The sequence below is a fragment of the Symphalangus syndactylus genome, chromosome 9, assembly GCF_028878055.3.
Source record: "Symphalangus syndactylus isolate Jambi chromosome 9, NHGRI_mSymSyn1-v2.1_pri, whole genome shotgun sequence".
Classification (NCBI taxonomy): domain Eukaryota; kingdom Metazoa; phylum Chordata; class Mammalia; order Primates; family Hylobatidae; genus Symphalangus; species Symphalangus syndactylus.
In genome coordinates, this window is record NC_072431.2 from 42,148,073 (window position 1) to 42,173,084 (window position 25,012).

Sequence of the window (25,012 nt, forward strand, 5' to 3'; positions counted from 1 at the left end):
GTATATTTTCTCCTTGCCATTAGATTTTCTAAAACCTTCCTGTCTGATCTCACAGGTCATAGCATTCTGACCCACATTTATGGCTCTTCATAGCAGCTTTCATTCCAGCTAAGATATTTAGGCTCCTAACCTCCATTTAGAATGTCTGGACTAAGGCTGATGGTTCTTTTTTCCATATACTCCAATTCTTGCCAAACAGCCAAATTACTAGTTATGTTGTCATTATTGTAGATGTGGCTCTTTCATCTCTGAAGATGAAGATTATTCATCATCAAAAAGTATTTATAGTAATTGTCTTTTGACCTAGAATTTAAATCATTGGAAAGTTTAAACAAGTAAAGTTGAACTCTGTCTGCTCTGTTAGGGGACAGGTTAGTTGACAGAATGATTATGTGCCCAGCTCTCTGCCAATTGGAATAGGGCATAGAAAAGGCAGTATGACAGTGTTTGTGCTCTTGAAGACATTTTAAGTCCCCTCTTTTCTATTTAGTAGTTGATGTTCATGGTGATGAACTAATAACACTGCAAGACCCTGACATGTACTTATCCTCTGAGTCATGGAGGGAGTGTTAAGTGATACTCAATATTGTTTTAAGTTCATTTTCTAGCAGTATAATTCTTTGCCAGTTTGTATATATGTGTGTCTTAGTTAATATTATATTTATGGAAATGTGTCTTTCCCAATCATTCTGGATAAATGGAAGTTTACATTATCAAGTGCTTTTGGGTATATGGTGTTGCTCAAGGTCACATTCAAATATTTTTCTGAATAGATCTAGTTTATTTGGACAAACGTACAGGCAAATGAATGAGAAATGTAAATTAATAAACTTAATAAACATTTAGTTTTTAGAAGAATTGACAGGCATATTTAAATCATACTTAGTAGATAAAAATAGGTCAATTAGTTAATGATGGATTCTATTTGTGACTAAAAATCATTGATAAGATAGAATGAATAGGTGTGGGAAAGAGAGAGACTGAAAAAAAGTGAGTAGGATAAAAGGTGGCTGTATATGAATATAAGTGGCTAGAGAGATGAAAAGTGAATGGACAGCAGAATGTGGTTGTAGGTTAGAATGTGTACTAAGGGCTGGGTGTGGTAGCTCATGCCTGTTATTCCAACACTTTGAGAGGTCAAGGCAGAAGGATCACTTGAGGCCAGGAGTTTGAGACCAGCCCAGACAACACAGTGAGACCCAGTCCCTACAAAAAAAAATTAAATTAGCTGGGCATAGGGGTGTGTGCCTGTAGTCTCAGCTACTTGGGAGGCTGAGGCAGGAGAATCCCCTGAGCCCAGGAGTTTGAGGCTACAGCAACCTATGATCATGCCACTGCACTCCAGCCTGGGCAACAAAGTGAGAACTTGTCTCTTAAAAAAAAAAAAAAAAGAAAGAAAACAGAGGTGTACTAATGAAGGTGTGTACGGCATAGATGGGGTGGCCTTGGAAAAGGCAGTATAGAATTTCTATGCAGATGTGGGAAGACTGAGGAACAGAAAGAGCATTCCAGGAGGCAGGAAATTCTTGAGTAGATTAAAATGTATAATAAACATTCAAATAAATAAGGAGAAATGAGGCCAGAAAAACAGATTGTAGAGATAATAGAGAACCTAGGATGGATGGGGCATGGTGGCTCATGCCTGTAATCCCAGCACTTTGGGAGGCTGAGGCAGGAGGATCACTTGCACCCAGGAGTTTGAGACCAGCCTGGGCAACATAGGAAGACCTGGTCTCTACAAATAATAAAAAGTTAGCCAAGCATGGTGGCGTGCACCTATGGTCCTAGCTCCTCAGGAGGCTGAGGTGGGAGGATTGCTTGAGCCCAGGCAGTGGAGGCTGCAGTGAGCCACAGTCGTGCCAGTACACTTCAGCCTAGGCAACAGAGTGAAATCCTGACTCAAAACAACAAAAAAAACCCTGAGAACCTAGGATAGTGTTAAAACTTATTCAAACCTTGTATATTAAATTTAGGAGAACTTCTGAAACTTTTAAAGCAATTCTAACATGCAAAGCCTAGCTATAGGAGACTAGTGTCTAGAGATGAATATAAGTGGCTAGAGATGAAAAGTGAATGGACAACAGAATGAGGTTATAGGTCAGAATAGAGAAGTGAAGAATTGAATCATGATTTAGGTCAGTGGTTTTTATAGTTTTTGGTCTTAAGATTCCTTGACACTCTTAAAAGTAAGATTCCTTTTGAGAAGTGTCTGTTCATGTCCTCTGCCCACTTTTTGATGGGGTTGTTTGTTTTTTTCTTGTAAATTTGTTTGAGTTCATTGTAGATTCTGGATATTAGCCCTTTGTCAGATGAGTAGGTTGCAAAAATTTTCTCCCATTCTGTAGGTTATCTGTTCACTCTGATGATAGTTTCTTTTGCTGTGCAGAAGCTCTTTAGTTTAATGAGATCCCATTTGTCGATTTTGGCTTTTGTTGCCATTGCTTTTGGTGTTTTAGACATGAAGTCCTTGCCCACGCCTATGTCCTGAATGGTATTGCCTAGGTTTTCTTGTAGGATTTTAATGGTTTTAGGTCTAACATATAAGTCTTTAATCCATCTTGAATTAATTTTTGTATAAGGTGTAAGGAAGGGATCCAGTTGCAGCTTTCTACATATGGCTAGCCAGTTTTCCCAGCACCATTTATTAAATAGGGAATCCTTTCCCCATTTCTTGTTTTTGTCAGGTTTGTCAAAGATCAGATAGTTGTAGCTATGCGGCATCATTTCTGAGGGCTCTGTTCTGTTCCATTGATCTATGTCTCTGTTGTGGTACCAGTACCATGCTGTTTTGGCTACTGTAGCCTTGTAGTATAGTTTAAAGTCAGGTAGCGTGATGCCTCCAGCTTTGTTCTTTTGGCTTAGGATTGACTTGGCGATGCGGGCTCTTTTTTGGTTCCATATGAACTTGAAAGTAGTTTTTTCCAATTCTGTGAAGAAAGTCCCTGGTAGCTTGATGGGGATGGCATTGAATCTATAAATTACCTTGGGCAGTATGGCCATTTTCACGATATTGATTCTTCCAACCCATGAGCATGGAATGTTCTTCCATTTGTTTGTATCCTCTTTTATTTCATTGAGCAGTGGTTTGTAGTTCTCCTTGAAGAGGTCCTTCACATCCCTTGTAAGTTGAATTCCTTATGCAGCCAACAAACACATGAAGAAATGCTCATCATCACTGGCCATCAGAGAAATGCAAATCAAAACCACAGTGAGATACCATCTCACACCAGTTAGAATGGCCATCATTAAAAAATCTGGAAACAACAGGTGCTGGAGAGGATGTGGAGAAATAGGAACACTTTTACACTGTTGGTGGGACTGTAAACGAGTTCAACCATTGTGGAAGTCAGTGTGGCGATTCCTCAGGGATCTCGAACTAGAAATACCATTTGACCCAGCCATCCCATTACTGGGTATATACCCAAAGGACTATAAATCATGCTGCTATAAAGACACATGCACACGTATGTTTATTGCGGCACTATTCACAATAGCAAAGAGTTGGAACCAACCCAAATGTCCAACAACGATAGACTGGATTAAGAAAATGTGGCACATATACACCATGGAATACTATGCAGCCATAAAAAATGATGAGTTTATGTCCTTTGTAGAGACATGGATGAAACTGGAAAACATCATTCTCAGTAAACTATCGCAAGGACAAAAAACCAAACACCGCACGTTCTCACTCATAGGTGGGAATTGAACAATGAGAACTCATGGACACAGGAAGGGGAACATCACACTCCGGGGACTGTTGTGGGGTGGGGGGAGAGGGGAGGGACAGCATTAGGAGATACACCTAATGCTAAATGACGAGTTAATGGGTGCAGGAAATCAACATGGCACATGGATACATATGTAACAAACCTGCACATTGTGCACATGTACCCTAAAACCCTAAAGTATAATAAAAAAAAAAAAAAAAAGTAAGATTCCTTGGCCGGGCGTGGTGGCTCACGCCCGTAATCCCAGCACTTTGGGAGGCTGAGGTGGGCAGATCATGGGGTCAGGAGATCAAGACCATCCTGGCTAACATGGTGAAACCCCATCTGTACTAAAAATACAAAAAATTAGCCGGGCATGGTGGCGGGCGCCTGTATTCCCAGCTACTCGGGAGGCTGAGGCAGGAGAATGGCACGAACCCAGGAGGTGGAGCTTGCGGTGAGTCCAGATGGCGCCACTGCAGTCCAGCCTGGGCGACAGAGTGAGGCTCCGTCTCAAAAAAAGAGTAAGATTCCTTGGCACTCTTAAAAGTTATTACCCTAGCCGGGTGCAGTGGCTCACGCTTGTAATCCCAGCACTTTGGGAGGCCAAGGCGGGCGGATCACGAGGTCAGGAGATCGAGACCACGGTGAAACCCCATCTCTACTAAAAATACAAAAAATTAGCTGGGCGTGGTGGCGGGCGCCTGTAGTCCCAGCTACTTGGAGAGGCTGAGGCAGGAGAATGGCGTGAACCCGGGAGGCGGAGGTTGCAGTGAGCCGAGATTGCGCCACTGCCCTCCAGCCTGGGCAACAGAGCAAGACTCCGTCTCAAAAAAAAAAAAAAAAAAAAAAGTTATTACCCTAAAGAGCTTTTGCTTATATGGGTTATATCTATCACTATTTATAATACTAGAAAATACAATTGAGAATATTCTGAAATATTTTAAATTCATTTAAAAGCAATAGATTATTGCATATTAGCTTTTTGAGGAAAAAATAAACAGTGAAAAGAGTGGCATTGTTCTACATTTTTGAAGATCTTTTCAATGTCTGGCATAGCAGAAGACAGCTGGATTTTCACATCTGCTTCACATACTCCACCAGCCCTCAGAGCTGTGATGGCATCACAGGTCCTGTAGCAAAATAAGAGGTTTTTCCCTTGGTCTTTCTCCACTTCTGTCCCCTCATAACTTTGCTCCAGCCCCTTAGCAGAATTTGTCTTTTGTTCCACCCTACTTCTCTTGATCTACCCGGATACAACAAACATTATATATATCAGCTGCTATTCAAACAGGAAGGGTCAGTCTTTTTTTTTGGGACAGGGTCTCCTCTGTCACCCAGGCTGGAGTGTGATGGCACTATCATGGCTTACTGCAGCCCTGACCTCCTGGGCTCAAGTGATCCTCCCACCTTAGCCTCCTGAGTAGCTGGGACTACACTTGCAGGCCACCATGCCTGGCTAATTTTTGTATCTTTTGTAGAGTCAGGGATCTCATTCCTGGGCTCAAGTGATCCTCCCACCTTGGCCTCCCAAAGTGTTGGGATTACAGGCATGAGTCACCACATCTAGCCGGGTCAGTCTTTGTAACTCAAATAAAGTCTACCTGTTTCCAGAAAGTCTCGGAGTTTAGGATTCCTTGGAAATGAGTTTTTAAAATGCCCACAACTGTGTGTGAGAGAGAGACAGAGAGAAAGGAAGAAAAGAGAGAGAGAGAGAGAGAGTGTGTGTGTGTGTGTGTGTGTGTGTGTTTGCTTTAGAGATAAGGCCTCACTCCATTACCCAGGCTGGAGTGGCTCACTGGAGCCTTGACTTCCTGGGCTCAAACAGTCATCCCACTTCAGCCTCTCAAGTAGCTGGAACTATAGGTGTGTGCAGCCATGCCCAGCCAGTTAAGAGTTGTTTGTTTTTTTTTTTTTAGATGGAGTTTCGCTCTTGTTACCCAGTCTGGACTGCAATGGCGTGATCTCGGATCACTGTAACCTCTGCCTTCCAGGTTCAAGTGATTCTCCTGCGTCAGCCTCCCAAGTAGCTGGGATTACAGGCGCCCGCGACCACGCCTGGTTAATTTTTGTATTTTTAGTAGACAGGGTTTCACCATGTTGGCCAGGCTGGTCTCGAACTCCTGACCTCAGGTGATCCGCCTGCCTTAGCCTCCCAAAGTGCTGTGATTAGAAGTGTGAACCACTGCGCCTGGCCCTTTTCTTTTTCTTGAGTTGAAAACCAATGAGAGGGCAATATGGGACTGGGTAACATGAGTTTTGATTGGCAACCCACTTGCCCACCTGCTCTTGGGCAGCATGGACCACTGCAGTCTTCCCCTGCCAGTGCAGATCAGAAAAAAGAGAAAATCCATAAGGGGCTCAGCTCCATGGCCCAGCGCTTGCCCCACACTCTCCAGTTACCTGTCATTTATTTTCTGCTAGGCATGAGAGGGAGGAAAGAGGCCAAGAATCTTACCCCAGAAGGGGTGGGGAATAAGTTTCTCCTCTCCCCAACAAGACAGTTGTTTATATTTTATCTATTTTGTAAGTAAATGATAGAGTTTATTGTCACGAGTTAGGAGTGCTTTCATGAACAGCCCCCTCTTGCTCAGCGATGACTAGCTGAAGAAGGCTTAAGGTTATCTTTCCCAAAATGCAGATCATGTTTTTTCTCTGCAGTATTGCTAACAGTCCTATTGAACAAGTAAGTTCATTTAGTAACTGAAAAGGACACGTTGCCATTTGTGTATCATGGAGGGTTATGAGATGCTAGATTGCTTGAAATTGGATGTTTTCTGAGAGCTTTAGTGAAATTTGAATAGCCACACCATCACTTTTCAAGTTTTTAGGCTGAAATCATCAAAGTATGTGCCTGTGTTGAATCAATTTTGAGACATTGGGGGAAGATATTTTAGCAAGCATAATATTAAAAAACATGGGTTTTAGAATTACACAGAACTGGGTTTTAACCCCAGCCTTGCCACTTAACTAGCTGCAGGACCTTGAACAAGTTCTGGTTCCGTGTCTTCTCCCAGCTTCATGTTCTGACTATAAAATGGAGAATATAATAGCACTTTCCTCATAACATTGTTATAAAGATTAAGAAAATTCAGACAAAGCATTTATTATGTTTGGGACATCACTGCTCAATACATATATATATTAAATAGTATATAAAATAATAGATATAATTTATGTAATCCAGAACACCAATTATATAACGTATTTTACCCCGTTTTTCTGAATTGAGCTATTAGCCATTGGGTTACAGTGAGCAGCATTTTGAAACTTTGAACAGCTCTTTGAAACTTATCTTCATTCAGGAAGAGTTGTTGAGGATTTGGTTTATGTTTCATAGCATCCTCCTCTAAAGGCCTTGGGGAAAGTGGTCCTGTCAGGTCTCAGTCTGAGGGTTCATGTCCTTTTTCCCCAAGCGTTGGGTTTGTGTTTCTATTTTACATTTCATAACTGATCATATTTCCTTTTTGCATTGCTACTGAAGAAGCTCAGAATCAAACTTGCAACCTTTCTTTGGCAAAGTGGACTGGACTTATGACACGTGTTTTCGATATTAATCTATGTTAATCTTCACCTTCATTCTCTCCCCTCACCTCATTCTTACATTCTCTTCCCCTTCAGGTTCTTCACATAACTTTTGTTTTTGCTCTATTTTTGTAAGGGACTGCAAATCCTTTCTAAATGAGAAGAAACATAAATACACTTAAAATTAAAATACTGAAGTGTAGAATCTTTAAATGTTAGGAACATACTTGGGCTCAGGAAATAATTGCTAGTGATTGTATTTGATTAGTTTTTTGGCCATTGTACAGAGTTTTGAGATGGGTTACTGTGATGTCATGGATCTGCAGGAGTCTGTGATCACACCACGTCCATGTCAAGCACATAGCTATGTGTTGTTGATGTTGTCCAGTAGCTGTCTAGATATAATTGATGGGTTTCTCTTGTATTCTTGAGTGAGCAGAGCTGAGGTTTTAGAGCACCACAAAATTGTAGGAATGGAATATCAAAAGGTTGAATACCTGCCTCATGAGGAAACTGGGGGAAAGATGACAGGGCAGATTGTGGTGGAATGTATGCACTGAAAATTTGGGGGACGAACTATAGCAGGAAGAAAATACAAAACCAGGGACACCAAACAGTTGGATTTTTTGTTTAGTGTTTGTTGATTCGGCTTCAATTTAGGGAATATTTTGAGGGTTTTTATTGCTTCAGTAGTTTCAAACTATTTTGTATCTATGTAAGTTGGCTATTATTCTCCTGATCTCTCAAACTCAAATCTCAAAATATTGAAAACTTCTATTATTTTTCTCTAACCCTAATTTACCTTCCTCAAAATCTAATGAATTATCAAATCCTATTGCATCTTCCTTGGAATCATCATTAGTTAAACTAAAGGCAATAGGAAGTGAGTTTAAAATCCTTTCTTTCTTCAAGAGCCTGCAGGTCTGTTCATGTGTTTATAATTTTTGTTTTTTTTTTCATGGATTCAGTGGTCTCCTACTGGTTTATTCATGTTTGGCCTTTTGCTTCTCAAATTCCTTTCTATACCTCATCAGCAAGTGAACTTATTCCATTGCCCTCATGGCTAGCTGTGGCCTGTGAAATCGTCCACATTCCTTGGGTAGGCACTCAGGGTGCTTTGTATTTTTGTTCGGGGCTGTGTTTTCAGCCTTACTGCTTGCCGTTCCCATGTGTGGACTCTTGCTTGTCGCACTGATTTCTGTCTTCCCAATCCAGTGCTCATAGAGATCACTAAGGATAATCCTGCTTATTAAATGATGAGTTGGTTTGAATTGTCTCTGGTGGTAGTCTAGGAAAGTGGGATTTCCTTTTAATTTTGGGGTTTTGTTTTTGTTTTGTGGTACCAATGAGGATTTTATTTGAGACAGTGTAATGGGGACCAGATGAGAGAACCATTTTCTTTGTAAGCTTAGCATGGCTGGGTTCTAGCCAGCTCCAGATGAAATTTTGGCTAATTATCCCTTTAGAAAAGTCAGGCTTAAGCAGAACTGGGCTCTAGGTCAGTTAACCAAAAGCCAGTTCACCCAATGACCAGTTCATTTATTTAAAAAAAAAAAAAAAAATATATATATATATATATATATATATATATATATATATGTGTGTGTGTTTCAGTTGACCAGTTTTCCTTTTGTCTCATCATATAATCTTGAAAAGTAATATTTAACATGCTCCTGACCCCCAGCCATGTAGCTATAGCTGGAGACCTGGTTTCTTTAGCTGTTATGAAAGTATTTTTGTGTGTGTGTGGATACTTTTTCAAATTAATGTCCCTGTGAGGGGACAAGCATGAGAAGTTATACTCTGCCATCTTGCTGACATCAGTCTTTAGTTGTATGTGTGTTTTAAGGATGCTCAAAATAGCAGAATTTGACCTAAGAATTTCAGATATTTCACAAATAAGAACTTGTACCTTGAAGAACTGTAAATTATGTCTGTCATGTACATACTCACATAGTGTTAGCTGTCAATACTGTTTCTCACTGTATTTTGGATGCAGTTTAACATTGAAAGCTATAATTCTTTTTGCATCTGGAATGCATTACAGTTGTCCGTTGGTATCTGCAGGGGATTGGGTCCAGGACCGCTACCTTGGATACCAAAACCTGTGGATGCTCAAGTCCCTTATATAAAATGGTGTAATATTTGCATGTAACCTACACACATTATCCATATACTTTAAATCATCTCTAGATTACTTATAATACCTAATACAATGTAAGGGCTATGTAAATAGTTTTGCAGTATTTTTATTTGTATTATTTTTTGTTATTTTTTTCCTGAATATTTCAGTTTATTATTTTTTTCTTGGATATTTTGATTCATGGTGAATTCACAGATAGGAAACCTGTGGATATGGAAGGCTGACAGTATATGCTTCCCAAGTTCTTGTGTTTTATATCTTTGAACTTTTAAAGTATAATTTCTATTTTGACCTTATGACAAAGATTCTGTAGTCAGTATCCATCATCAACATTGGAGGGTCTACTGAACAAGGAATTTTAAGCTTTCTAATAGATGTGAATCCTGTGGTCAGACTGTTATCAGCTCCCTTAATAAGTACAAATATTAATGTTCTGCAGAGTGTGGTACGACTTGTATTGCAGATATGTTTTTTCACCTTGTAGTGTACATCGTTCTGGCATAAAGCCTGTTTCCAAGGGGGGTAGAAATGCCAGATAGAGGCATATATATCTATTGTTTTAAATTACTCATTTTGTTATAATGTTGTATTTTTGTGTGTGTGATGTTCTTTTTCTTTGCTAGAATAACCCCGGATGTCTGCTTTTAATTTTTATACCATTACAAGGAATCATGTAGTCAACATCAAGTTTAGAATTATAATTTTCAAAAATGGATCATAATCAAAACATATATACATTGATTAGCATTTAAGGCACACCTTCTCAGTGGTAAAAAATAGTGCTATCTGAAACAAAACCAAGTAGCAAATAATAGCTTTTCCTTGTGGTTTTTCCCATTCAGTTACTAACTTGTTATAGAGTTGTGTTTTATTTATATATCAGAGATGCTTGTTCTGTTCATGGTCATGTAGCGTAAATAGTATACACTATTGTTTTAATAAAGCTTATAATTTTCTAAATTTTATATATAGCATGGTTTTTTTTTTGATTTGGAGTCTCACTTTACCACCCAGGCTGGAGTACAGTGGCGTGATCTTGGCTCATTGCAACCTCTACCTTCAAAGTTCAGGCCATCCTCTTGCCTCAGCTTACCGAGGAGCTGGGATTACAGGCGCACGCCACCATGCCTGGATAATTTTTTTCTGTATTTTTAGTAGAGATGGGTTTCGCCATGTTGGCCGGGCTGGTCTCAAACTCCTGACCTCATGATCTGCTTGAATCAGCCTCCCAAAGTGCTGGGATTACAGGTGTGAGCCACTGCGCCTGGCCACATGTAGTTTTTTGAATTAAAGTTTTCATACATATGAACAAAAGGATTGCATTCTAAATGTATGTTAATATCTGTCTTTTCTAGAAGAGTTACTAAAATTACTTACAAATACTAATTACATAAGCTGTACTTTGTTTTTATAGAACTTTTCACCTATAATTTATTTTCTTTTAAGGTCAGTGGATAAGTCTGTCATAGTATATGATACTGTAAGTATTTAAAAATCTTGTGGTGATCTATGAAAGTTATGTTTATTAGACTACTGAACTTCAAGTTAGGCCTCGTAGAAAAAGTATATATTTTTTTCTGTTTAGTATGACTAAGAACATATATATTTTCACAAATGCTAAAATAGTTATGCAAGTAAGATATTGGTTCTGCAACAAGCCCTTAAATATTTCAGTAATGATTTTAAGATGGATAGATTTTAAATGTGATCATAAAATATACATATTTAAAGAGCACCAGTGTTCAAAACATCATATACAATCAATTATTAAACTCTTACACCAGGCTTCCATAATAGCAAAGGATGAATGTTTACCCTAGGGTTTTGGTGAATATGGTTGAAAGTGACCTACCATTCTTAGAGTCCTGGCTGGATTTAGAGAGTGGCATAAGAAAGGATAGGTTATCATGGACTTAGAAAATGGGAGTTTTTTACTGATCCACGTGTGGGTAAAGACCAAGTTGTGGCCGGGTGTAGTGGCTCACACCTGTAATCCCAGCATGTCAGGAGGCTGAGGCAGGCAGATGGCTTGAGTCCAGGAGTTAAGACCAGCCTGGCCAACGTGGTGAAACCTCGTTTCTACCAAAACTACAAAAACTTAGCTGACTGTGGTGGTGCGTCCCTGTAGTCCCAGCTACTTGGGAGTCTGAGGCGAGAGGATGGCTTGAACCCCGGAGGTGGAGGTTGCAGTGAGCCGAGATCGTGCCACTGCACTCCAGCCTGGGCAACAGAGTGAGACCCTGTCTCAAAAATAAAGTAGTTGAAAAAAATATTGTCCAAATGAAGTAAATGTTGAGTGGAGCCTCCTAATGATTGAATTTAGGCTGTAGCTATGCCAGCAAATAAATGGAGATATAAGTAATCAAAGGGTAGCGAGTTAAGCAGGTGATGTAAGCTAGTCTTCCGCACAGAAGTTTGAGTCACTGAGTGTTCTGGCAGGAAATGGGAAAGAATACTCAAGCTAGGTGAGGTAAATCTCTAATATTTCTCACGAACGTTTCATGAGATTTTACATTCTCAAAAACAATTATAACACTAAATTGTCTCTGTAAACTATGTATGAGTCCCACTTAAATACACCTAAAATGTTGGATGGACACCTTAGTGTACTCTAAGGGACTAATTTATTTATTTATTTTTTTGAAACAGACTCTTGCTCTGTTGCCCAGGCCATAGTGCAGTGGTGCGATCTCGGCTCGCTGCAACCTCCGCCTCCCGGGTTCAAGCAATTCTCCTGCCTTAGCCTCCCAAGTAGCTGGGACTACAGGCATGTGCCACCATGTCAGCTAAAATTTTATATTTTTAATAGGGATGGGGTTTCACCGTGTTGGCCAGGCTGGTCTCAAACTCCTGAGCTCAAGTGATCCACCCGCCTCGGCCTCCCGACGTGCTGGGATTATAGGTGTGAGCCACTGCACCCGGCCAAGGGACTAATTTCTACTCACTGGTCCTGCAATGTGTACAAGTCAAATGCCATAGCCAAAAATATGAGTTATTTCAGGTAATAGATTTCGTTTAGGTTAGTATTAGTAGGTTCAAACAGATGAGCAAATGCCAAGGGTCTACTGCACTAAAAATTTCTAAGGAGGTGGCTAGCAGACAATAATGCCGATGATTGACAAAAAGTGAAGTAAATACCTGAGAATGCTGTTACAGATGCCGTTTCTACTATTCATTGAGTAAACTTTCAACTTATGTTAGTTACTAATAAATATTAATATATCCACTTAGTATACAACCCATTTATGTCAAATGAGTCTTCATCAGTAACTTTACTCTTGAGTAAATTTACCTGAGTAAATTTAAAGCTGTTTTTATTGTTTTTCAGAATACTGAGAATATACTTCACACATTGACTCAGCACACCAGGTCTGAACTTAACCTCACTTTGTATTAATATAATTTAAAAATTAGTCAGAAGATACATAATAGTTGTTTTTATTAACTAGGTATGTCACAACTTGTGCTTTTGCACCTAATACCCTTTTACTTGCTACTGGTTCAATGGACAAAACAGTGAACATCTGGCAATTTGACCTGGAAACACTTTGCCAAGGTTAGTAAGGACATCATTTTTCACTCATTTCAACCCCACTCACCATTAGGGTCAGAAAGTTAGTAAATCGGGCCGGGCACGGTGGCTCACACCTGTAATCCCAGCACTCTGGGAGGCCAAGGTGGGCATATCACTTGAGGTCAGAAGTTCGAGACCAGCCTGGCCAACATGGTGAAACCCTGTCTCTACTAAAAATACAAAAAAGTAGCTCAGCGTGATGGCACATGTTTATAATCCCAGCTACTCTGGAGGCTGAGGCAGGAGAATCACTTGAACCTGGGAGGCAGACGTTACAGTGACCTGAGATCGTGCCATTGCATTCCAGCCTGGGCGACAAGAGTGAAACTCCATCTCAAAAAAAAAAAAAAAAAGTTAGTAAATCATTTGACAGGTTATTCACATTGCTTTTATGAATATAAAGTATACATCCAAATTTAATGTCATTTAAAAATAGTTTGGCCTGGCATGGTGGCTCACACTTATAATCCCAGCACTTTGGGAGGCTGAGGTGGATGGATTGCATGAGCCCAGGAGTCTGAGATTAGCTTGGGCAACATGGTGAAACCCCATCTCTACAAAAAGACAAAAATTAGCCACACATGGGGGTGTGCACTTGTGGCCCCAGCTACTTGGGATGCTGAGGTAGGAAGGATCACCTGAGACCAGGAGGTCATGAGGCTGCAGTGAGCTGAGAACACGCCACTGTACTTCAGCCTGGGCAAGAGAGTGAGAACCCATCTTCAAAATAATAATAATTTTAGAGAAGCCAGTGTTGAAGTGGCTGGGCTGTGTTAAAGCTGTTGGTAAATGCTTTCGGTGCACATTCATGTGTCCCACACCTCCCATGGTTTGTAAGTTATTTGTTTATACTCCATACTAATTTTTCAGGTAAATATAACCTCAGGACAAAATCGAAATTATCGTTGTAGTTTGTTGGTTTTATTTTGGCATCAAGCGACATTGGCACATAATTTAGGAGTTTTATTTTTATCACTGTCAGAATTATCCAAATAGTGGTGCTGATATGCAGATGATGGAGCAAATAGAATACCTTTGCTGGTATGAATTTTATATAATAAAAAATTGTTTTCCTGATGTGAAAAAGAAAATGATCCAAAAGCAAGTTAAAGTGGTAAAACCAATTTTTTTTTCTTTTTTTTTTTTTGAGACGGGTCTCCCTATGTTACTTAGGCTGGTCTTGAACTCCTGACTTCAAGTGATCCTCCTGCCTCAGCCACTTGAATAGCTAGGATTATAGGCATGAGCCACTGTACCCAGCTATAAAACACAGATTTATGGAAATGTCATTTACTTTTAATTCAAAGTGAGAATGTTTATAAAGGAAATACTTTTTTGTTATCTCACTTACCTGTTTGTTTATTTTAAGCAAGGAGCACAGAAGATCAGCTGAAGCAATTTACTGAAGATTGGTCAGAGGAGGATGTCTCAACATGGCTTTGTGCACAAGATTTAAAAGATCTTGTTGGTATTTTCAAGATGAATAACATTGACGGAAAAGAACTGTTGAACCTTACAAAAGAAAGTCTGGCTGATGATTTGAAAATTGGTAAGCTTAGTGAAAGGCAATCTTCAAAACAACTTTTACCAAATTACTCTGCAGTTGGATTTTGTTGCATTGATGGTTTCTTCTTAATGTTCTGGCACTACACTAATGACCCATCTTCTTGATTATGGCCATCCTAGCAGTTGTGGAGTTTCATTATGGTTTTGATTTTCATTTACCTAATGACATGCATCTTTCAAGTGCTTATTTGCCATTTTTATATCTTCTTTGGAGAAATGTCTGTTCAGATCCATTGCCCATTTTTAAACTGGGTTGTCTTTTTATTGTTGACTTTGTAAGAGTTGTTTATGTATTCTGGGTACTAGATCTTTACCAAAAACAAGATTTGATATCATGCTTTAATAAACATAATTGCCAGACACTGTTACTAATATGCTATAGTAAAATTTTAGTTAACCAGAAAGCTCAGGAAATAAGATATTCATGTTGAGATTTATTACTAATGAAGAGTGAAATAACTAAAAATCTTTGTTATAGAAAACCATTTTAAAGTATAGTATTATAAGTATTTTACTTTCCTTACATAGTAAACATAGTATGTGAGCCTATTTAAATCTCTTGGAAGCCTATGGCCTTTTAAGGAGTTAACAGAATGGTTTTGTGAAAACACATAAGTTAAGTGGTTTTGTACTATACTCAGGCTATACTTGAGTACAGTCACTTTTCTTTATTTTATTTATTTATTTTTGAGATGGAGTCTCGCTCTGTCGCCCAGGCTGGAGTGCAGTGGCGTGATCTCGGCTCACTGCAAGCTCTGCCTCCCGGGTTCACGCTATTCTCCTGCCTCAGCCTCTTGAGTAGCTGGGACTACAGGTGCCTGCCACCACGCCCGGCTAATCTTTTATATTTTTAGTAAAGACAGGGTTTCACCATGTTAGCCAGGATTGTCTTGATCTCCTGACCTCGTGATCTGCCTGCCTCAGCCTCCCAAAGTGCTGGGATTACAGGCCTGAGCCACCGTACCTGGCCAAGTACAGTCACTTTTCTATCTCTTTTTGTGTGGGGGTGGCGGGGTAGGGGAAGAGACAGGAGGGTCTCACTGTTGCTCAGGCTGGAGTGTAGTGGTGCGATCACAGCTCACTACAGCCTCGACCTTCCAGGCTCAAGTGGTCTTCCTGTCTCAGCCTCCCAAGTAACTGGGACTACATGCACATGCTACCATGCCCAGCTTATTTTTACAAATTTTTGTAGAGATGAGGTCTCTCTATTGCCCTGGCTGGTCTTAAACTGCTGGGGTCAAGCAGTCCTCCAGCCTTGGCCTCCCAAAGTGTTGGGATTATGGGCATGAGCCACTGCACCCAGCAGTGGCTGTCTAATAAAATTTTTCCTTTCTAACTTCCTCTTTTCTTCTGAGAGTAGGTAATAGAGTAGGAGCTTTGTTTTTTAAAAAAACTCACGGATTTAATATCTTAATTTCTTGTTAATCTCTCACAATTAATCTTAAGGGTACCTTATCAAGTAGAATTACTTCACAATACGAAATAATTTCAGATTCAACAAAGGATGTTTGAAAACATAAGAAAAGCATATAGAAACAATAGAAATACAATTCTATCTTTATAACTAGGTAAATAAACAATAAGGCATTCTAGTTTTTTGTTTGTTTGAGACAGGGTCTCCCTCTGTTGCCCAGGCTGGAGTCCTCTGGCATGATCATGTCTCACTGCAGCTTCAGCCTCCTAGGCTCAAGTGATCCTCCCGCCTCAGCCTCGTGAGTAGCAGGAACCACAGGCATGTGCCACCATGCCTAGCTAATTTTTAAAATTATTTGTGGAGATGAGCTCTCACTACTTTGCCCAGGCTGGTCTCAAACTCCTGACCTTAAGTGATCCTCCCAGCTTGGCCTCCCAATGTGCTAGGATTATAGGCATGAGCCACTGCGCCTGATCAAGAATAAGACATTCTTGTAGGATTCAATTAATGATCAATTAATGATTCAATTAGTTTTTGAAGGATGAGTCTCAGGTTTAGCAGTAGTAATCATTTTACTTCAAAGTTCAGTGAAATGGGTTTTGGAAGCGTCAGGCCCAAGCCAAAATTGAAATACAGTTTAAACAAGTTCTGTGATGGTCTAATAGGTGAATTTGAAAAACCATTAAGAATGGAGACAAAAATGTTGCACATTCTCTTTTTTTAAATTTTTTTTAATTATTACTATAAGTTTTAGGGTACATGTGCACAATGTGCAGGTTTGTTACATATGTATCTATGTGCCATGTTGGTGTGCTGCACCCATTAACTCGTCATTTAGCATTAGGTATATCTCCTAATGCTGTCCCTCCCCCCTCCCCCCACCCCACAGCAGTCCCCGGAGTGTGATGTTCCCCTTCCTGTGTCCATGTGTTCTCATTGTTCAATTCCCACCTATGAGTGAGAACATGTGGTGTTTGGATTTTTGTCCTTGCGATAATTTACTGAGAATGATGTTTTCCAGTTTCATCCATGTCCCTACAAAGGACATGAACTCATCATTTTTTATAGCTGCATAGTATTCCATGGTGTATATGTGCCACATTCTCTTAATCCAGTCTATCAAAATGTTGCACATTCTCTAGTAAATAAGGACTCAGGCTTGTGTTTAAGATTTGGAGATCTAGCAGACTCAACAAATTAGAATAAAGTAGTAAAAATTGACTATAACATTTATTTTTTATGTCATTCTAATGTATTTTAAGGTTTTTGCAACCTTCATTATAAAGGATCAAGCGGCTAACTTTAATCTTCTATAAATGGTATTGTAAGCTACAATGAATTTCTTTTAGTCCTGAATTTTAAGAAAAATAGACCCTCAAAATAGTAAATTGCACTAATAGAGAATTAAATTTGGTCTAGAAACAAATGTGTTGAGGTGAACCAATGAGTATATATGCTATTGAATTTTGCTTTTTTAATGCATATCTATTTTACCTGTGTTTGCCTTTGTGATATAACTGTTTAAAACAGCTGCCATATCAGTGTGAATAAATCCGAGTTTAACATTCAGCAAATGGAGGAAGTTGATTAATTGTGCAGTAAAGTACATTGGAGGGTTTGAGACCAAAGTCGTATATCTATTATGTTTGACATTTAAATTATTTTTAAGGAATTGAGCAGTTTATCAAATCTTTTTTCAATGGGTCTTTTGTAAATACACAATAAATGAAATTTCTGCAGACTTGAGTATGTTTGACTTTGGAGCTTTACCCAAGGATAATAGTCATTTTCTAGGATTGTGTTAATGGAAGCCTAGGGTACAATAGACATACAGCTTTAGTTAGGAAATAATTCCTTATATTTAGAACTATATTTGGAAAAAGAATGTCCAGACAGAGTACAGGTTCAAGAGATCCTTGATGTTGAGAGGGATATATGTCTTAAGACATTTGCTATGAATTTGTGACTACTACTATAACATTTAATATCTCATTCAAAAGGCATAAAGTGTGAAAGGCTAAGAGTAGGAAAGTCACTTTTAGATGCGATATTACCCAACGAGTTGAGTCTACTACTAACTAGCCACACAGCTTCCATCTAGCTACTCATTGGCCTCAGTTTATATCTAGGCCTTGGGAATGTGGCAGATTGCTACGTATCTTGGAGTTTGGAATTGCTATAGAAGACAAAATGATAGAAACTTAAAATGACAAATGCTAAGGAACTATTGTATATCATGTTGGTATTTATGATTATATTCAGATAATCATCAACCATAGATGCCTAATTGGGAACGAGATTTTTTTCAAAGGGTTCACTCTTCCATTTGCTCTTCTTTCCAAGAAATCATAAAAGCACATAAGACATTTTTATCATTTTCTAATTTAAAATTAAAACTAGAAATTTAAATATATCACCTGTCTTAGTATCCTCGGGTTTTGAAAGTTTCATGTTTTGGTTCTTATTAATTCGTTATGTAGATTTCACTTGTTGCCTGTGTAACTGCATTTATTGTTAAGTAATTGAACATTTACAGTTTTTTTGTTGTTGTTTATATGTGATTAAAGTGAAATAGGCTGTTCAAATCTAGTTACTGTGCAGTGACCCCCTGTTGAATGGGCATAACCCTCCCTGGTCAGCTGCTGTCTGAAGTTGGCCCACTCTCCTTTCCAGTGCTTACTTGTTGGACATGCTGGGGTCTCATTTGCTCAGGCCCATCAGGTGTCCTGTTGCTTTCTTCTACACAGATGCCAGCCACAGGTCTTTATGGCTGTTAGTGGTTTGTCCTCACTCACGCATATTGTAGGGTTCATGAAGATATCTTGCTACCTTGTTTTGTTGGAAATGTCCACGCAATTTGAGTTTATCTGGTTGCTCTGTTTTTTCAGAGAAATTTAAAAACTATACTGCTTCTATCCTGTTCTTCATATCCTCTTAAAAATTCCTCATGTATCTATAGCTGTGTTTTCCATTCTTAATATAGGTTTCGTGTCTTCTCTTCATCATTCTGTGTAGAAATTTGATTTTTTAAATTAAAAAATATATTTTTAAAAAGCAGATTTTTAGCTTTCTTTGTAAGAAACCAGCGTTTGGTTCTGTTGTTCTCTGTCAGGGTGGGGGAGAGGTGAGTCAGTGACCAGCTTGGTGGTCTGTGCTTGTTCAATTCCAGGCTCTCGTGCTGTCCTGGTAACTGGCCTCCAGCTGGGGCTGCTGTGGCATCGGTACGTACAGGACAGAGTTGGGAGAGTAAAGGGCACATGTGGGAAGGTCTCTGTCTCATTCATGTACCCACATCTCTGCTCTATGCTGTCATTTCCCAGCCCTCTCTCCGGAACCCAGTTACCTTCTGTTTCGTCAGAGGTTTTTGGGGTTGAGTTTTTATATCCGTTAGTTTAGTTTTGTATATTTGATGGTTATTAGTGTCTAGATTCCATCAAACTCTCAGCGATGTAGCATTTCCAGAGTTGGGTGATTTTAACTTATCATCAAGATGTCTTTTCAGGATTATAGTCAGTAATAGCCAGATATTGCCCAATACTGGTACCGAGGGTTCACTAGCCCTTAGCTGGTAAGGGTCCTTTCTTTCTCAGCAATTAAGTGTATAAGACTTATTCTTAACCCCCAATCACAAAAGGAGATGTTTGGTTCCTGTAGAGCTCTGGGGATGCGGTTTAGTAAACGCTTCCCTGAGGGCAACATGATCTGACTTCATTTCTAAATGACATTAGGATTGGAGAAGGATAACGCCCAATTTAACCTTATCTGGGGAATTTTGAATTAGGCCTTCTGTGTTCTCTATTATAAATATTAGAAGCATTGTAAGTATTGGCACACATGTAGAATATTTTTGACAGGAAAATATGCTTTTTAAAGAATATTAGTTGCTCCTATATTTTTTTCTTTTTCTTAATTTTTTTTAGAGACAGAGTCTCACTCTGTTGCCCAGGCTGGAGCGCAGTGGCATGGACATGGCTCACTGTAGCTTCTACCTCTTGGGCTCTGTAGATTCTCCTGCCTCAGCCTCCTGAGGAGCTGGGACTACAGGTATGCACCACCATGCCCAGCTAATTTTTAAAATATTTTTTGTAGAGAAAGAGTCTTGCTACGTTGCCCAGGCTGGTCTCAAACTCCTGGTCTTAAGCAGTGCTCCCGCCTTGGTCTCTCGAGTGCTGAGATTATAGGCATGAGCCACTACACCTAGCCTCCTTTTCTTATTCTACGTTATATAATTATCTCTTTAAATGAGATGTCTACTGTCTTATTGCAAACATGTTCTGGAAACATTTATGACAGTTTTTGAAGCCATGTCTCTACCCAGGTGGAAGATTTTCAGGAAGCATACCCCAGTCACGACAGATTTTCTACCATCTCATCCTCTAATACCCCACACTTCAGCAAATCTTGATCTTATCCAAGCCTTTATTCTGTTAATCTTATGTACCTCTTATCTATCTCTACTCTTATTTTCCACCTTACTTAGCTTAGAATACATGATCCATCATTATAACTCCTCGTAAACCTTCCATTGTATTTGCCTGGCAAAATAAAAACACACAGCTCAGCTAACCCTTGGAAAACACAGCATTGTGAATGGGACATTCTGGGAAGAGGTGGACTCAATAAACTGTCATGACCATTCTCTGATTTGTTACATTCAAGGCTGGCCGTGGTGATCAGATAACACTATGCTGCATTTTAGAGGTACTTCCCTAACTAAGCACTTTTGAGTACTTTGTGTTGAAATAACTTTCTCTTGAATCTGGATGGTGATTTCATAAAGAATTTGAGGGAATCTTTTTGAGTCATAAATGTTTTTGCAAAATCATATTCAACATGTAAAGCAATCATTGATTTGTTCGTGGCACTTTAAAAAAACTTGTTTTAAAAATCCTCAGTTCAGTTTCAGCATATCCCATTGGAAGGAAGTCAGAGGAAAGCAGCCCTTCAGTGGCAGGAAGCTGCTAGGATAACTTGCCACATTCACGTGAATGTGGGCAATGAGCCCTGACTGACTCAAACGGTTTATTACTCGTGACACAGCAGACACTTGCACTTCAGGTTATGATCGTTTCCCCTTCCCCTCTTTTTTTTTTTTTTTTTTTTTTTTTGAGGCAGAGTCTCACTGTGTCCCCCAGGCTGGAATGCAGTGGTGCCATCTCAGCTCACTGCAACCTCCGCCTCTTGGGTTCAAGTGAAGTTCCTGCCTCAGACTCCCAAGTAGCTGGGATTACAGGCATGCACCACCACATCCAGCTATTTTTTTCTTTTTTTTGTTTGTATTTTTAATAGAGATGGGGTTTTGCCATGTTGGCCAGGCTGGTCTTGAAATTCTGACCTCAAGTGATCTACCCGCCTCATCCTCCCAAAGTGCTGGGGTTACAGGCATGAGCCACTGTACCCAGCCTCCCCTTTCCCTCTTAAGTTGCATGGTGGTGGTTTATGTTTATGTCACAGCTGAGGAGTCCTGAGCTTGGGAAACCCCCAGACTTATAAGGGGGCTAAGCACAATAGCCCCCAAGAGGCAAGACATTCTAGTGGTCAGGAAACATCTGCCCTCCCACAGGGAGGGACACACTATCTGTAGCTTCCAAGGTTTTCAGACATCCTCAAAAAGACTGAAACAGAGGGTGTCCTAAGACATGTGTAAACCTCATGGAGCATTACCTCCCAACAGAAAGAAAGTTGGTTTGGCTTTTTCTAGTAACTATGAGGCATTCTGAAATCTAATTCTTCTACCCACTTCAACCTAAAGTAGAACTGTCAACTAGTTCTAAAAGTATAAACAGCCAATAATTCTAAAATTCCTAAAATTCATTAGACTTTCTAAAACTAAAAATCCTTCAAAGTTAAGAATAAAAACAAGTGAAACATGTTTATGGTTTGGACAAACAGATGAGCTTTATTTGTGATTGTGTTTCTTACAAGAATCAGCAAATATATCCAATTTCATTAAGTTTAAAAATATCGTAACATGGCATTTTTACGTTTTGAACTCAAACATATTTAAAAATGATTTTTAGGGCTGGGCACGGTGGCTCACGCTTGTAATCCCAGCACTTTGGGAGGCCGAGGTGGGCGGATCACGAGGTCAAGAGATCGAGACCACGGTGAAACCCCATCTCTACTAAAAATACAAAAAAAAATTAGCCGGGCGTGGTGGCGGGCGCCTGTAGTCCCAGCTACTCGGAGAGGCTGAGGCAGGAGAATGGCGTGAACCCGGGAGGCGGAGCTTGCAGTGAGCCGAGATTGCGCCACTGCACTCCAGCCTGGGTGACAGAGCAAGACTCTGTCTCAAAAAAAAAAAAAAAAAAAAAAAGATTTTTAGGAAATGTTTTGTTGTGTAAGTAACCAGTAATGAGCCTTTTCTGATTTTGTGGAGTATATTAGTGTCTGGCAACCTGAAATTCTTGAACTTTCAGAATCTAAATTTATTTAAAATTAGCTATTAGCTGCTGATATATTTTAACCAACAGTATCCTATACAACAGAGATTTGTTAAGGAATTTATAAAGAAAACAATAGTTCATGCGGTAAAACAGTATGTCAGATTTCTGGTGGTAGTAGATAAAATCTCTATTTGTGGCTGGCTGTGGTGGCTCACACCTGTAATCCCAGCACTTTGAGAGGATGAGGCAGTAGGATCACTTGAACCCAGGAATTCGAGACCAGCGTGGGCAAAGATAGTGAAACCTTATCTCTACAGAAAATACATAAATTAATTGGGCATGGTGGCGTGTGCCTGTAGTCCCAGCTACTGAGGAGGCTGAGGTGGGAGGATCACTTGAGCCCAGGAGGTCAAGGCTGCAATGAGTGGTGATCGTTGTGCCACTCCACTCTAGCCTGGGCAAAAGAGTGAGCCCCTGTCTCAAAATCAACTCCAACAACAAACTCTATTTGTGAATAAGGATTACTGGTAGTATCCTAGTAGTAAGGATTACTAGTAGTTATCCAGCCCTAACAGTAATTTCTTTTCAGAATCTCTAGGACTGCGTAGTAAAGTGCTGAGGAAAATTGAAGAGCTCAGGACCAAGGTTAAATCCCTTTCTTCAGGAATTCCTGATGAATTTATATGTCCAATAACTAGAGAACTTATGAAAGACCCAGTCATCGCATCAGGTATGTGTGATGCTATACTAAGTTGCAGGGGATGTTTTGTGCTAAATGAATAAAGAGTTTAGACAGTTCTCAGAAGTTTGCTTAAATGTGAAGAATTTTAAGTAGTTTTTTAAGAAAAAACTAATTAGACCTTGGGTGAAGAAATGAATATTGTATATTTCTTAATGAAATTGGACAGAGTAGTCGTGGAGTTGACACAAAAGGATTAAGTTTTACTTAAACTTGTGAAATGTGTATTTAGTTGCTAGGATGTAAAGATAAAATACGATTTTTTAAAGATAGATTGTTGAGATCTCTTGTGTTTGTCTATTATGAATTTAAACAATCTTATACAAAGAATTTAATTATAAAGTTGTATCATTCCATATTTCTAAGTGTTGTTAACAGACCTACATACTTTATTATACATAGTTGTAATCAGTGAATCCAAATTTGATATATATATATATATATATATATATATATATATATGTATTTAATTTTGGCCTACAGCTTCCTTATATGTTTCTGAATATTGGCTTAGTCTATGTTGAGTTTGTCTGGAGTTTTCACTTTGAATAGCTTTATCCCATTGTGGCTGTATGATACATTGTGTTTGACTTTTCTGTTAGTTGGTGTGTATGTGCTTGCAAATCTTTACACTGTAAATGGCATTATGCTGACATCTTGGCACATTTCTGTTTTTACCATTACTTAGGGTTATTTACGTGGGTTATATGTTGCAAAGCAGAATTAGTCAATTTGAGGATGTTTTATGAATGTGAAAACAGTTTGATACATTTTGTTAGATGTGTTATTTTCTAGGAAAAAAAAAAACAGTTTAGAGTGCTGCCAGTAATATATCTAATTGTACCTGGTTTTTCAGTTTTTTTTTTTTTCTTTTCTTTTTTTTTTATTTTTTTTATACTTTAGGGTTTTAGGGTACATGTGCACAATGTGCAGGTTTGTTACATATGTATCCATGTGCCATGTTGATTTCCTGCACCCATTAACTCGTCATTTAGCATTAGGTGTATCTCCTAATGCTGTCCCTCCCCCCCCCCCCCACCCCACAACAGTCCCCGGAGTGTGATGTTCCCCTTCCTGTGTCCATGAGTTCTCATTGTTCAATTCCCACCTATGAGTGAGAACATGCGGTGTTTGGTTTTTTGTCCTTGCGATAGTTTACTGAGAATGATGTTTTCCAGTTTCATCCATGTCCCTACAAAGGACATGAACTCATCATTTTTTATGGCTGCATAGTATTCCATGGTGTATATGTGCCACATTTTCTTAATGCAGTCTATCGTTGTTGGACATTTGGGTTGGTTCCAAGTCTTTGCTATTGTGAATAGTGCCGCAATAAACATACGTGTGCATGTGTCTTTATAGCAGCATGATTTATAGTCCTTTGGGTATATACCCAGTAATGGGATGGCTGGGTCAAATGGTATTTCTAGTTCGAGATCCCTGAGGAATTGCCACACTGACTTCCACAATGGTTGAACTAGTTTACAGTCCCACCAACAGTGTAAAAGTGTTCCTATTTCTCCACATCCTCTCCAGCACCTGTTGTTTCCTGATTTTTGAATGATGGCCATTCTAACTGGTGTGAGATGGTATCTCACTGTGGTTTTGATTTGCATTTCTCTGATGGCCAGTGATGATGAGCATTTCTTCATGTGTTTTTTGGCTGCATAAATGTCTTCTTTTGAGAAGTGTCTGTTCATATCCTCTGCCCACTTTTTGATGGGGTTTGTTTTTTTCTTGTAAATTTGTTTGAGTTCATTGTAGATTCTGGATATTAGCCCTTTGTCAGATGAGTAGGTTGCAAAAATTTTCTCCCATGCTGTAGGTTGCCTGTTCACTCTGATGATAGTTTCTTTTGCTGTGCAGAAGCTCTTTAGTTTAATGAGATCCCATTTGTCGATTTTGGCTTTTGTTGCCATTGCTTTTGGTGTTTTAGACATGAAGTCCTTGCCCAC

At 39.3% G+C, this 25,012-nt stretch overlaps 1 protein-coding gene across 9 annotated transcripts in view; it reads left to right on the plus strand.

Annotated features, from left to right (window-relative positions):
• Window positions 1-25,012, plus strand: part of WDSUB1 (WD repeat, sterile alpha motif and U-box domain containing 1) — a 60,538-nt gene that overhangs the window by 17,897 nt on the left and 17,629 nt on the right. For 4 of the 9 annotated variants that reach the window (XM_055292023.2, XM_055292024.2, XM_063646016.1 and 1 more), the window contains 5 exons: window positions 10,825-10,858; window positions 12,707-12,747; window positions 12,828-12,934; window positions 14,322-14,501; window positions 22,908-23,048. In XM_055292023.2, the coding sequence (XP_055147998.2) occupies window positions 10,825-10,858; window positions 12,707-12,747; window positions 12,828-12,934; window positions 14,322-14,501; window positions 22,908-23,048 (503 nt within the window). The remainder of the gene's footprint in view (window positions 1-10,824; window positions 10,859-12,706; window positions 12,748-12,827; window positions 12,935-14,321; window positions 14,502-22,907; window positions 23,049-25,012) is intronic. The other 5 variants (XM_055292027.2, XM_055292030.2, XM_063646015.1 and 2 more) reach the window with 2 other exon arrangements.